Consider the following 15,781-nt stretch of genomic DNA (forward strand, 5'->3'; position numbering starts at 1 on the left):
TCCTTGATGCCCCATGCCTGCCCTTTATCCTGGCAGGCTTCTATCCTTCTCCTGTCCTGCTAAAGCACTTCAGCCACTGTCCCTGCTGACCAATCTCCTATCCACACTGTAAGCTCCTTGAGGGCAGGGATACTCTCCAGTGTCTAGCACTGTATCAAGCATACAGCACAAGTGTAATAAAGCACCTAATTCTTTTGCTCTATTTTTCCTTTTTAAAATAGCCTTTATTTTGCTCAGGTTATGAAAGCAATAATGCTGATTGCAGCAATTTTCATAAAAATCCACAAAGAAGAAAATGGAAACTATCTGTAACCCCACGGCCCAAATAAAACCACTTTGACATTTAGATGTAGTCCCTTGCAGTAATTTTCTATGTGTGTATGTATATATGAAATTGGAATCCTATTGTCGTATCTAGTTCTCACAAGAATTATAACAGTGTCTTTTGGAGGCAGATAGAGGAGACATTTTTATTACAATTTGAGTGATAAAGAAAACTAAAATCCAGAGATACACATCTAATGGATGGTAGATCTAGGACTAGAACCTGTGAATCTTGTCAGAGTACTGGGCCCCTTCCTGCTGCTTCCCAAGGCCTCCTCATTAGGCAGTGCTGCACAACATCCGGCATCAGTGGGATGTGGGTCTATAACTGGATGTTCTTCCTCAGGGAAGGGACAGATTTAAGCTGATCCTGTGTCCACATCATGGTTGTGTAGTGCATAAAGAACAGTGTCTTAATGTTTCAAAGGGAAACAAGGATAGAGCAGCAAGTTTCTCATCCCTAACAGAGCTATGCAGATAACATTAAGATGCAGAGTTTCTTTCCAATAGCCATGTTGCTATGGGAACCACAGCTATAGGTTCAATCCCACCATAGACTAGCGAGTTATAAACTAATCCATGACTACTGACTGTATTCTAGAACATACACAGTGAGTGTTCAATTCAATAAATGTGTACTGGGCTGAAGTGAATGCTTATTGTTGTTCATAAGGGACAGTCAGCAAAAAAGAGTGTTGTCAGTAAATGTAAATATCCCTACCACTACACTCAGTATAGAAAAGGCTATCTGATGGGAACTTGTTTTCTATTTCATTCTAAGGACTAAACTATAATCCCTCAAGTACAAACACATACCAGATTGTTAGCTCTACAGATGAGGGAACTGAATCTTATTTATCTGCATGTCCCCAGAATACCTAGCCTAGAGCCAGACACATCTCAAGTGTCAATGCTTTTTTGAATTGAATTATATCTGCTAGGTCAGCCTGAGAGTTAAGAAGATGTTGACTAGTAATTCACCATTCCTTTCCCTGAAAGCTCTGTAAATCAAGCTCTTAAAAAAAGCAGCAAGCTAAATTCCAAAACCCTCGCTTAGGAGAAATGCCCACGGCTGGTGGGGTCTGGACTATGTCCGCTGAATGTGCAGATCTCTTCTGCACAAACATCCCTTATTCCCAAGGGAGCCCATGACTAGTTGACAGGCTGTGGAGACTCACACGTTCCCTCTTTCCCAACGGCAAGGGGGTCAGGGGAAAGGGGTGGGAGTCGAGTGATGAAACACTGCTGGACTAAATGTTCTTCTCTTCCCAGGAGAAGGAAAATCTCACAACAGGAGGAGAGTTGGCACTTCTCTAGAGGAACAGCCAGAAAGAACATGGGCTGTAGTGGAAAGTGACCTTTTCTCAAAATAAGTTGTTTTTTTTTAAAGAACTACCTTCAATATTCTCTCTTCCCTTAGATTGGAATGGCTTTGCCACTGGATTGGAATCCTACATACTCAGCTGCCTGGGTCATATGGTATATAAGTTGGGAAGCCATTAGGCTAAGACCCTATAACAACAACAACAGGAAAAAGTAGTATTTGCTAATAAGAGCTTTTCCTGAAATGCTGAATTTGAAGGAACTAGAATAGAAAATACTGATTTTTCTGGGAGCTAACCAAAAAACAGTTTAGTAAGGCCCTAAACTCTTAACTCTGGAGAAGGGAATGGCAATCCACTCTAGTATTCTTGCCTGGAGAATTCCATGGACAGAGAAGCCTGGCAGGCTATAGTTCATGGGGTCACAAAGAGTCGGACACGACTGAGGAACTAACACACACAAACTCTTAACACTCTTGAAGATTTAATCACAATGTAAAATCCAAAGTTTTTATCAGCAGTGTTTGGACCTCAACTGTACAAATCTCTGAAATGGCAACCAGTATGATTCCTAGGTGTGTCCATTACACATCCCAGGGGCCGGCTGGCAAGGTCTGTCAGATTGGTGCCCTGGTCTAGCCTAGTAAATTATTTCCAGGAGACTTAGGACACACTCTCCCAGCTGCCAAGTTCTCTGCTTATAAGGTGCAGAATTTATTAGCCCAAAGAAAGATAAAAAGAAAAGTCTGCTACCTTTTAAAGTGCTTTTACATACAGTTTCTTTATTAGAGCTTGGTGTTTCCAGAAATACAGCTGCTCAGATCACTTGAGCCTTTGTGCTAAATCCATAGGACTTGTTTTAGCTTCCAAAGAACCTCTGTGCTGTTCAGTTCAGTTCAGTTCAGTTCAGTTGCTCAGTCGTGTCCGACTCTTTGCGACCCCATGAATCGCAGCACGCCAGGCCTCCCTGCCCATGACCAACTCCCGGAGTTCACTCAGACTCACGTCCATAGAGTCAGTGATGCCATCCAGCCATCTCATCCTCTCTTGTCCCCTTCTCCTCCTGCCCCAAATCCCTCCCAGCATCAGAGTCTTTTCCAATGAGTCAACTCTTCTCATGAGGTGGCCAAAGTACTGGAGTTTCAGCTTTAGCATCATTCCTTCCAAAGAAATCCCAGGGCTGATCTCCTTCAGAATGGACTGGTTGGATCTCCTCGCAGTCCAAGGGACTCTCAAGAGTCTTCTCCAACACCACAGTTCAAAAGCATCAATTCTTCGGCGCTCAGCTTTCTTCACAGTCCAACTCTCACATCCATATATGACCACTGGAAAAACCATAGACTTGACTAGATGGACCTTTGTTGGCAAAGTAATGTCTCTGCTTTTCAATATGCTATCTAGGTTGGTCATAATCTGTGCTGTTACTACCTATCAATCAAGGTGTCTCATGGTAAGCTTTTAAAGAAAGTCACCTGCATTATCTCCCATTTGGGGAGAACAAAATCATGAGATCTTGCATCTTTAACCTACAGCTGGCCATGCAAAGGTACAGAGAGATTTGATACGCAATTCAGGTTTGTCCAGCTCTGAAACTCAAGACTGTCCAGTCACCCAAAGACCATAGGTTTTCTTCTAGCCTAGGTTTTCTTCTCTCCAGTTCCTCGAGATGCCTGTTCCCAACTCTAAACCCAATTCTGAGACAAACAGTGGCCTCAGACCCCATCACAGACACCAAAGAGAGTACTGCTAGAAATAGTGTGGCATGTTGAAAAGTAAATAACATTTTGAACTGCAAAATTCCTTGTTCCAGCTCTCACTACTTCTCTGACCTTGGATAAGTTGCTAAACAACTTCAAAGAACCGTAGTGTCTCTTCAGCAAAATAAAGGCACACTTATGTCACCGGCTCACTTTAGAATAATTATGTCCAAGAGCAGTTATTTGTTTATATACTTTCCTCTTCTTAGTATGCTTCACTAGACTACAAGCTCCAGTAATTCAAGGACCTTGTCTTTTTGGTTCATCATCGTGGCTCATTGTCAGAAATAGTGTTCAGCATGTACTACATGATCAAGAGGAGTGAATGAGATTTGAATGTATGAAGGAAGGAATAAAGGAAAGAAGGAAAGACAGGAGAAAAAGATGAACAGAGGGAAAGAAAGAATGTTTGTAGTATTACTGATGTGCTGTATGTGAAAGTGAAAGTCGCTCATTCGTTTCCGACTCTTTGCAACCCCATGGAATAAAGACCACGAAATTCTCCAGGCCAGAATACTGGAGTAGGTAGCCTTTCCCTTCGCCAGGGGATCTTCCCAACCCAGGGATCGAACACAGGCCTCCCACATTGTAGGCAAATTCTTTACCAGCTGAGCCACAAGGGAAGCCAAGAACACTGGAGTGGGTAGCCTATTCCTTCTCTAGCAGATCTTTCTGACCCAGGGATCGAACTGGGGTCTCTTGCACTGCAGGTGGATTCTTTACCAACTGAGCTATCAGGGAAGCCCGCTGTATATGAAAGTGCCCTATAAAATTTTAAGTATTATCCACATTATTGGGCTTCCCTTTGGCTCAGTGGTAAAGAATCCGCCTGCATTTTGGGAGACACAGGAGATACAGGTTTGATTCCTGGCTCAGGAAGATCTTCTGGAGGAAGGCATAGCAACCCACTCCAGTATTCTTGCCTGGAGAATCCCATGGACAGAGGAGCCTGGTGGGTTATGGTCCATAGGGTCACAAAGAGTTGGACATGACTGAAGCAACTTAGCACTCAGGCAAACATCCACATTTTTAAACATATAACTAACATTTGATGCATTAATTATACCAAGGTGATCTTTTAAGAATGTAAGTTAGATCATGTTACTTCCCTGCAGAAAACCCTCCAGTGGCTTTTCATTTTACTTACAATAAAAGTCAAACTCCCTTTAGCTTTCAAAGCCCTGTGTGATCTGACCCAAGCTGGCCCCATGTCCAACCAGTCCCCCTGTTCCTTGCCAGGCCCCCAGCACTCTAGCACGATTATATTTCCTCAAACATGCCAACTCTGTTCCTGCCTTGGAATCTTTGTGCTGGCCCCTTCCCCTGCCTGAAAGCCCTTCTGCAAAAATCTGCATGTCTGGCTCCTTCTTGTAGGTGGACTCTTGGCTTCAGTGTCACCTTCTCAGAGAAGACTTCCTTGTACACTCTCTAAAGGAGCCCTCACTGACCCTGTCTTACTATTTATTCAGTTATCTACTACTGGTCTCCTCCCCAGTGCCTGATGGTCAATAAATATTTACATTTGTGTGGCATTATATTTGTTCTGTGCTTACATTTCATAGATGCTTTTCTAATCATTATTTTGTTTTATCACCACAAGTTTATGAGCTCAAAACAAACAATGAACAAACAGAACCCCCTATGGTTCCAAACTGAAAACTTCCTCTCCGTCCCTCCTTACCCCAGCCCCCAACACGCTGAAAGAGAGAGGTATCCTGGCCTTGTGCATAAAAGCAACTGTGCCAGTCAGCTTTAGTATTGGTGACTTAATTGGAGTCATGTACAATCAGAGATAAAATAATTCCTTAGTACACTAACTAGAGGGATTCTTTCCAGAAATAGAAATGGTGCTGTTGGGTGCCAAGCTGTTCTTTGTTCTGGACTTGGAGGCTTCCTAGTTAAGGGCTGGGGTGAGGGTGGTGAGATGAACACAGAGGGTGGAAATGGGCAGAGGGAAGCAAAGGGCAGGAATGCTCACTGGGTTCTAGCTGGGTTTGTTTACTGTGGACCCCAGGGCAGCAGTAATTCTGTAGGAAGAATACTGGGCCAGGGCACAGGAGCGGGCACTAGGGCTGGCACTATACACCCCTCTCCCAATCCAGGCTACCAGTCCCTCTGTTACATGCGGTGGAACTGGATCATCTCCAAGGGGAATCCCAGCTCTGACGTTCTATGGGCTAATGAGAGGACTCGCCTTTTATCATGACCAAGATGTCTGTAAGCAGGATAACTCACATAATATTTTTGATAAGCACAGCTTTTCTGGACTAAGTGGGGTTTCTTTGATGAGTCAATAAAGTCGCTGGACATGCCCAGCTCTCTGCTCTTGCCATTCTTCTTTAGCCTCCCCTTTCTCTGCTCTCCTAGAGTAGGTGACACCTGGGCAAATCCCCTCATCACACAGGGATCAACATCCAGTGTGAGTGCACTTAAGCCACTCTCCAAGGGATGGGTTTCTACTATATCTGATCTTGGACAACACTCGCCCATCTGCTTTCAACATGTTGCATCTGACGTTAACTAATGTCTCCTATTAGCATTAAAAGAAAACAATCTGGAAAAATTCACTCTCAAGCAGAGTTCAAACAGGCCACAAGTAGATTTGGAATCTCAACTGCACAAGGTTTGTTAAAATAATAGTGGTAAATATATATAAATGCATAAATGTGTATATGCATAAACCCATATGTACACACATGTGAGTATATATTGGGGTCTGTCTGGGAGGTAAAGCTAAAAGTCTGTAAAATGGGTCAAAAATATTTCTGTCCAATTTGTGAAATTAATGAGTAACAGAAGGAGAAAAATTCTCCCAGTGGGGATCAGAGCACAATCAAAAGAACTGAAGGACATGGGAAAGGAGTTGGGAATCTTGATCTTACACTTACTGGTAATGGGTTAAAATTCTGGTCCACAAGGTGATTGTATCCGTGGTCAAAAAATGAGTGCCGAATCACAACATCAATGCCCTGATTGGCCAGCATTCCTAAAGTGTTCAGCCATCTGAAAAGCAAGGGGGAAAAAAACCATATCGATACATTTAAAATCAATACATTTAAAAACTCTTACTCATACCCTCTGCTGGCCCGCTTAATGATAATTACTTAGTTCTCTGTCTTTCCCCAGATGGTATGAGCTCATCAAGAATAGACACGTTTTAGCTTTGTACCCCAAACAACCATCACAGTTTCTGGAACACTATAGGTGCTCAACAGTCTAAGTTGAAACTGATCTGGATAAAATTAGATTCTAGGATTTTGAGAATCACCATTTACATACTAGGGACAAATCATGCATAGTTATGATTCCCCAAATCTGAAATAATATGGAGCTCCAAACCAGTGATCTTTCTAACACTAAAGACCACTGCTAATTTTTACATTATGAGTGAATATTATAAAATATTTTCAAATCTTTTCCACATTGACAATTATATTTTATTCTGATAAAACTAACAAATACCTACTGATAATGAATCACATACAACACACACACAAACACAGTAAAATGCAAAGACAAAAGTTATAAATCCAAAAAGAAATCTGACAAAAATATAGTAGAACCATTTTGTTGCTGTTGTTCAGACTGGGACATTGTAACCCAAGGAAACTGAAAATGCTTTTGGAATATCACATGGCTAAGCTACTTGTCTTTCTTATTTTTGTTCATTTGGCAACACTGTGAAGTCAGGAGAACAGGTTTAGCTTTGCTTTAGCCTCTGAGACACAGTTTAGCTGACCTGTGGTAGAACTGTAACATGAATTCTGGGCTGACGCCTCCTAAGTCAGTGTTCTCTCCACTGAAATAGCACAAATACAGTAGGTTCTAACAAATAACAAGTATTTCTATGTCCAAACAAGTTTGTCTTTCTTACCCTTCTATCCCCAGGCTTACTAAATGAAAGAAGAGACAAAAATGATAAGTAAATACATAATCACATATATGTGAATCCCTATCTCTAGTGGCATCTAGATGTCAATATTTGTATTTGTACATGTGATAAGATCCCATTTGTTCATTCATTTATTATTCATCCAACAATATGAATTCATCAACTGTAAATGCTAGATCTTGTTCTTAGCATTAAGAATAGATTAAAAAAAAAATGCCTGTGAGACCACATAAGTCATTTGTAAAGGACCGGGTATGTAGCTGTACCTACACATTTACAAGAATGTTATCAAATTCCTATTTGTGACCTCTACAGAGCCTAGCACAGTGAAATATAAAGAATATATATTCAACAAATAAACACTAACTTGTAAATCTGAGTTTTTTGGATTTTCTCCTGAGAGCATATGGGTAGTTTTTGAAGGAACTTTAAAGAGAGAGGGAAGAATATTCATTCTCCTCTTTAAACCCACATCCTATATGCACATCCCAGGTCTAGGGCATTAACAAATGACTATGGCCAGAGCCCCTGCTTCTCCATAGCTTTTCAGAATAGAATGGTTAGTTCTGGAATTGTCTTCATCTTCCTCTGTAATAATAAGTCTCCTGAGAAGGAGAAATAAATGGTGTTCCATGTCTCCCTTTTATACTTAATTAGCGAAAAGTGGCAAGATAATTGACACATCTCACCAAGGATACTTCTGTGGCTATTATTTTCTATCCACAAAACGCTGTTGAATATCTATTACATGACAGACATGTAGGTGCTGCAGACACAGCAGTATGCCAAGGGTAGGGCATCAAAGAATCTCAAAGTCCTGATTGGGAAAACTACCCTTGCATATTGGCAGCAGAGAATTCTAATTTATGCATGCATGTGAATGTGTCCTGGTAAGCTTATATTTATGCCATATATTGAAAAAGGGCTGTAAAATGCCTTCTTTCCAACTCCTTGCTAGCCTTCTGGAGCTTCCTAGAATGCTGTACATTTTTTTTCTCCTGGAAGCAATTTATACCCCTTGGAAAATTGGACTCAAGGAACATGTTTCTGGGTACTGCCAGTAGAGCTTACAGCCAGTGGATGATGAAAAGGTAAGAGAGAAGACCAGGAGCAGAATGAGCTGCTTTTCATTTGATCTGTCAACCAAGCATGGAACATCTGAACTACACCAAAATCTAAACAACAATGTTAATCTGTGTTCACAAAAGTGACTGTGGAGATCTATGGATATTTAGCTGATGCTAGTGAAAAGGAAAGTCTCTCTCTAGCTCTCTCCATGATGGTCTGTGTTATTTCTCATTTCACATCACTCTTTAAGGGAAGAATGTTCATGAAAACACTCAGTACAAACGGACTACTTGCTAGGCCCTGCAGCTGAGTTCTGAGACCACTAAGCAAAGGCCATATTCTTCTGATTCAAGGGGCCTCCAGCAGCCAACCCAACTGTCACAGTGAAACCTGCTGAGCAGAGTATTTTTGAAAGAAAACCCTCAGCAACACTGAACAACCTCTCTGTGCCGCTCCATGTGAGGACATGGGGCTGGAAGACCCCAGGCATATCATGTAGCCACTGACTCATTATCTTCATCTGCATCTGCCAGGATTCCATCTTAAAAGATATTTGCTTGACCAGCCTGATTTGCCCTTCACAAATGTAATAAAGAAGCTGCCTTAATGGAGAGGAACTATAGCTGTATAATTAGAAGTGGCTGTTAGTAGTGAAATGTGTAGTTGAGGGCAGAGCTGCAGTTCTTAGGAGAACTTTGTTCAGATGAAAAACCAGGACCCCAGACTAGATTGGACCAGAAACAGGTCACCTGGTCAGTCTGTGGTCCCGAGTGGTTTGTCCCTGTCTCATGACAATGGGAGGCCAGGCAGAAGCCCTTGTGCTTCTGGCTTAAGTTGCTCTCCAGATAACTGTAGTAGCCTTCAAATTCATTTTCCTATCTCTTGCCTCTCCAAACTGGTACAAACTATCAAACCCAGTGTTTTCAGTACAGGTCAGATCTCTGTAGGACCTCTTTCCTCCTCTGTAATCTTCAATGGCTTGCCACTGAGTATAGAATAAGGCCTCATATTGCATCCTTGGTTTTCAAGGTCTTCTATGATTTGGTGGTAAAACTCTGTCCCTAATCATACCTGGGCTTCCCAAGTGGCATTAGTGGTCAAGAACCTGCCTGCCAATGCAGGAGACATTACAGACCCGAGTTTGATCCCTGAATCAGGAAGCTCTCCTGGAGGAGGGCATGGCAATCTACTCCAGTAGTCTTGCCTGGAGAATCCCATGGACAGAGGAGCCTGGTGGGCTAAGGTCCATAAGGTCACAAAGAGTCAGACACAAATGAAGTGGCATAGCACAGTCATACCTTCACTAACCCCTGCAGATACTGAGGCTTTCTCACGCTAATCATTTCTCCTCATAATGTTCCTTCAGTTTAGAGTGCTCCCCACTACCCTCAGCAACAACCTTCACCTACAGAAATTAGAGAAATTTCTTAATGTTCCACTCAATTGCCTCTTCCTCCACCAAGTCCTTCCTGATACTCGCAGTCAGAAATTCTTGATTCCTCTGCATGTCTATCCCTTGTGTGGTCAGACCATGTAAGGAAGGAAGAGAGATGGTATAATTTAATGGCAAAAAGGTAGGCCTCTGGAGCAGACTGCTATAACTTGAGTCCAAGCTCTGCCATTAATTAATAATTGCATCTATCTCACTGGGTTCTTATAAAATAAGGGCATCTACTACACCGGTTGTTAAATCATTAAATATGCACAAAGCACTATTAAATATGCCCTCGGCACATGGTAAGCACTATGCAGTTAAAATTATGATGATGAAACTTATCTCCAATAGCTTTTCTTACCCTCCATCTCTATTCCTCCAGTTGTCTAAGTTTCTAAAGGGCAAAACCTCCCTCTTATTCTTACCTATCTCCCAGGGCTCTAGTGAAAATTACAAGAAAAAAAATTTATGCTGTCTGTACTGTATTTTGCACTGTAGACATAAAATAAAACTCTATTACTATCTACTTATTACTAATTACTTATTACTAACCTTATTACTAATAACTACCATTATTATTCTTGCTCTAATGCCTGTACCTGAGATCTTATTATTTAGACAAGTCCCTAATCACTGTTCGTTGAGTGTTTAAACACATTTACAAAGAAACGGATGAAGAATTTTCAGTAGGAAACGAACCACCACCCCATCCAAAGGGCAGAATAATAAGCAATTTCACTGTCCTTTCCTCAGTGCCCTTGGGAGTGAAATTACAAGTTCTACTCACAAGAATCCTGCAGCATAGGAATCTGATAGATTGTTTGTGCCTCCAGCTGAGGTGGTCACCACACCTTCAAGCCAAATCTTCTTTCCTGGGGTGTATGTGTTAACCACCTGTTCACACAACAAAAGCAGAAGGAGATAATGAAATTTTAAAAAACTGTTCCTAAATGAGAAGGACCATACATTCTCTTAAAGTTCCTCTGATCCTCTGCTCCCAGGTGGTCATGATCTGTGTTTTTTTCATGTTGATACAGCCCATACAGCTGGCACACAAATACACACACACACACATTAATATTGATTCATGTCCACTCAAAGAAATGATCATTTTTTTCTCCTAAATGAACCAAAGTGACATTGTGACAGGAGAACAAGTGCATATTCTAGGACATAAGTTGACTACAACACCCTTCAGTGAAAATTAATAGTGGAGGTCAAACTGGAATGCTGTTAAAGATTAAAGAAGAATTTCCCCTTGCACCTAGAAGAAGGTGGTCCTCTCCCTCTTCTTGACACTGCTCAGAGTGCCCAACCCAAGGAGACCTGGAAATACTATAAATAAGAAAGCAAGAAAAATACCTTAAATGATTAGAAAACAGAGTCATATTGTGAAAGTAAAGGTCTACAGTAATGATTCCCCTTAAAACATTCATGCTTTTGATAAAGTTTGTGTTTCCTTTAAGATTAACTGGAACTGAGTAATATATTTCTGTTTTTCTTTTTTGCCTTTGGCTTCTAGGATATTCAAAGTTTAATTTTTGTTCGAAGACAGATATAGAGATTATTAAGGCAGTCAGAGAAAAGTGGTTTTGTTAAAAAAACAAAAAGGTAAATAGTATAAGATGATGAACCTTGAAATCATTAAGCTAAGTGAAAGAAACCAGACACAAAAGGCCACATATTATATTCATTTATATGAAATGTCCAGAACAGTCAAATCCATAGAGACAGAAAGTAGATTAATGGATTTCTAGGGTTGGAAAAAGGGAAAGAGAATGAGGGGGGAAGATGGGGAGTGACTACAAACAGGTATGGGGTTTCTCTGGAGGATATGAACATGTTCTAAAATTAAATAGTGACAGTTTCACAATTTTGTGAATATACCTAAAACCACTGAATTTAAAACTTTTAAAGGGTGAATCTCATGGTTTGTGAATTGTATCTCAATAGAGCTGAGTGTGTAATATGTATCATTAACAATAGGAGAGGTAGACCCTAATAGGTAGATAACTGATGTGGAAAGGGGAATAAATTCTGAAAATCTGGGGTTCTACCACATAGCGGCCATGAGACGCTTGTAGAATCATTATCTTGGACTTCAATTTCTTCACCAACATATAAAGTAACGTATTTGGAGGAGATGAAATGTAAGTCCTTTCTAAATATAAAATGTATCAGTATTTTGTAATGCTTGTGCATGTCCCCTTGGCTCCTATTCCCCAAATGTCAAGAGTAAATTTGATTATGGAAATTAAAATAACATAAATACAGGAGACAAAAAAGCCAGATTTGGTCATCTCAAAAATAAAGATCTTGGCTAGAGGTAATTATTGGGAATGGTAGAAAAAAGCCACAGGAGTAGGTGAAATTAGTTAAGAGGAATATTTAAAATTATACTGGGCTTCCCTGGTGGTTTGGTTGGTAAAGAATCTGCCTGCACTGTAGGAGACCGCCTGCAGTAAAGAATCTGCTTAAAATGTAAGAGACCCAGGCTTGATCCCTGGGTCGGGAAGATGCCCTGAAAAAGGAAATGACAACTCACTCCAGTATTCTTGACTGAGAAATCCCATGGACAGAGGAGCCTTGCGGGCTGCAGTTCATGGGGTTGCAAGAGTTGGACACAACTTGGCGACTAGACCACCATCACTACCAAAGAAGGGCTAAGGCTGTCTATGCAAAAACATGAAGGCATTATCAAATGGATTTATTCATTCATTCAGTAAATATTTATTGAGCACCTACTATATGCCAAGCAGAATTCTAGGGGCAAACAGTGAATGAAACACAAGTCTCTGCTCTCATCAGCTCATATTTTAGTCAAGGGGAAGAGACTGACAATAGACACACAAACATAAATTTAGAAATAGGAAGTGCTAGGAGGAAAATAAAATCGATTAATCTGACAGAAAGTGCCTTGGAAGGAGAGGAAGGTTGATGTTTTAGATGAAGGTCAGGAAAGACCCCTCTAGCACCTTTATATAAGGACTTTAGTTAAGCTCCATTAAATGAGGACTTGATTCCAGAAAATGGATGGATTTATAAATTGCTGTGTACACAGGACTCATCAAGGACACAGACACTGTGTAAATACACATCATTTGAATTCTCTTCTGACTTGCAGGAAGATTTGGAAGGAGACAATCTAACACTTCTTATAATTAGTGAGGTAGAATTGATTAGCAGTTAGTGGTCTGCACACACATTGCCTGGGTGTGAATCCTGGTTTCATCACTGATGCACTGTTGACCTTGCTGTGCCTTAATTTCCTTAGCTGTAAAATTAGAATAATAAATGTGCATTTTTAAAAATATTTGTGACCTAATATTTGTAAAGCACTTGGAAAGGTGTCTGGCAAATGATAGGCTCTTAAAGTAAAGCAAATGTTACCTAGATCACTCTCTTTGTCCAAACTACATGAGATTGTGATTGGCAATCTAACATTAGAATTGGTTGCTTTTATTTGGATATGTTTGTGGTGGTAGGTAATAGGCCAGATGTGTGCTAAGTAGTAGGGAAAGGTCTATTTAGAATTTAAAATCTACATGGGTAGCTCACGTTAATGTAATTAGCATTCAGAGTAGTTTGTTTATCCACTCAGCACAGGAGCAATTCTTGTCATTTTCTAGAGAACCTATTAATACATGAACAACAACAACAAAAAAACACAGGGAGAGTGTGCTTTGATACAAAACCAAGCCAGTTATATGAAATGTTATATGGCAGAGAAATTCCTAGAAAGTATCTGTGTTAGAGGTTCTGGGAGTAGTTGGTATGAGTCAGCAAGGATTTTCTGAACATTTACTGTTTGGGACATGGTGAGAGGCTTAATGAATATTGTGTCTACTGTGAGACAAGAAGAGGTTATCATAGTCATGTGTGGGGGAGGTACTGAGGTTGGGTGCTGGTTGGGCCTAGAGAGGAAATTAGTATGGGCAGAAGAGGAGAGGAAAAAAATCAGGAAAAACAGATGGAACCAGCTGCAAAATTCCCTTAGAAAGTGAAACTCTAAGAAACTGAGGGCTATAGTTCAACACTGCGGTTTTCTGAGTAAATATGATTCCCCCTGTGCTAGAAGAGAGAAAATTGCAGGACTGCAAAGAGCAAGGGTACAGTTCCTGGTGAAAAATGATGTGCCAACGAAGGTTATTTTAAGGAACACATTGTCTGGGGAGGGAGAAGTACAAATGCCCAAATGCCGAGATTATTGAAGTGAAGGGAGAAGGGAGTTGAATGGTTGGCTCCCTTCAGCAGTTTTTTTATCCCCCACAGACTTCAGCTCTTAGGCCCATGTGGACAAGGGAGCTTTGAAGCACCCACAGGACAGCTCAGCAGGTTGCCAGTGGCTGCTCAGAATCCTTCAGCCTGCTGGGGGCAGGGTGGTGTGAAGGGAAACCCTCCAGCTCCCTCCCTCTCATTTCAGGGGTTGAGGACATCAGGACTGTTTCGTATGGCTATATTGAAAAAGGAGAGGTGAGAGAGAAAAATAGCTTTGACTTTTTAAAAAGTTTTATTTTCCCTACCACTTTGAAATTTTTTTTTTAAAGGAAACAGTTAAAAATAGGAAAATAACCATTTCTGTAGCACATTTTCAAACCTGGGCTTCCCTTTCCTGTCTCTCCAAAACTGTGATTTGTCTTTAAAAAAGACTCCTGAGAGCCTGGTTTCAGCCACTGGCTATGCAAGTGATGGTAGCCTTGTAGCAGCAGACATGTTGTTTATGGTTATCCAAACCCAACACCTTCCTTAATGAGAAAGGAAGCAATAAAACAGGAATAGTGGACAGGCCAGCTGGGCTAATCAGGCCTGGCAAGAGGCCCACCCTCCAAAGGAAGCTGGAGTCCATTAATTCCAGCATCTCATATAGTTGGAAACCAACCTTCCCTAGGACTTTAGGAAAAGCAGTGGTTCTTTAAGAAACCAGGTCCCCTATGTCACTGGTTAGAAGGAGCTGAATAGCTTTAGAGAACTTCTTAAACTTTCCTTACCCATGGACAGGGCTCTGCTTGGAGGTGCTCCTGTCTCTTTATTCCTTATTGTATTCATAAAACGTCCAGGTGAGAGCTCAATAATGTTACAATTTTTCTTTCCATCCTTCTTGTGTGTTTTTGACTCTAAGCTACCTACTATGTTAGATGAGGACAAAATCATTCCATTCTGCCCTCTCCTTTCTTACTGTCCCCTTCTGAGTTCCGGATCTTATACTTTCTCCCTTGGTCTTCCTGCAAGGAAGACCCCCTTCTCAAGACTTTCCTCTACACTGCTTCTGTCTTTTAACCAGCTTCACCCTAGCTTCATAACCTATATGACTTCTCATTACCAGCAGCAGAACTCAATCATGTGCTCATGGAGTGGTCTGTGTGACTAGTTGGCAGACATGTTATGAGTGACTTGCTTCAGATAATATTTAAAACAGTAATTTGGGGAATGACTTACTTAAAAGTATTGATAAAATAAAGTAGGTTCAAGGTTATCATAATAACATTCCTTTCATTAGCCAGAATTATGAAATGCTTCCTTAACATGGAAAGAAAGCAAAGGAGCCAGTAAACTACACACAGCTTGTAGTCTATTTTGTTCATTTGTCCATGAAAGCATGTTCAGTTCAGTTTAGTCGCTCAGTTGTGTCCAACTCCTTGCAACCCCATGAATCACAGCACGCCAGGCCTCCCTGTCCATCACCAACTCCTGGAGTCCATCCAAACCCATGTCCATTGAGTCGGTGATGCCATCCAACCATCTCAACCTCTGTCGTCCCCTTATCCTCCTGCCCTCAATCTTTCCCAGCATCAGGGTCTTTTCAAATGAGTCAGCTCTTCACATCAGGTGGCCAAAGTATTGGAGTTTCAGCTTCAACATCAGTCCTTCCAGTGAACACCCAGGACTGATCTCCTTTAGGATGGACTGGTTGGATCTCCTCGCAGCCCAAGGGACTCGCAAGAGTCTTCTCCAACACCACAGTTCAAAAGCATCAATTCTTTGG

The 15,781-nt window shown here is 41.1% G+C and overlaps 1 protein-coding gene across 1 annotated transcript in view; it reads right to left on the reverse strand.

The window, feature by feature from the left end:
* Positions 1–15,781, reverse strand: part of HPSE2 (heparanase 2 (inactive)) — a gene marked incomplete at its 5' end in the record, with an annotated part of 275,793 nt that overhangs the window by 139,551 nt on the left and 120,461 nt on the right. Inside the window, 2 exons of the mRNA XM_010833116.1 lie at positions 6,292–6,406; positions 10,586–10,692. Coding sequence (XP_010831418.1) covers positions 6,292–6,406; positions 10,586–10,692 — 222 coding nt within the window. The remainder of the gene's footprint in view (positions 1–6,291; positions 6,407–10,585; positions 10,693–15,781) is intronic.

The sequence above is a fragment of the Bison bison genome, unplaced genomic scaffold (assembly GCF_000754665.1).
Source record: "Bison bison bison isolate TAMUID 2011002044 unplaced genomic scaffold, Bison_UMD1.0 scf7180017862979, whole genome shotgun sequence".
Classification (NCBI taxonomy): domain Eukaryota; kingdom Metazoa; phylum Chordata; class Mammalia; order Artiodactyla; family Bovidae; genus Bison; species Bison bison.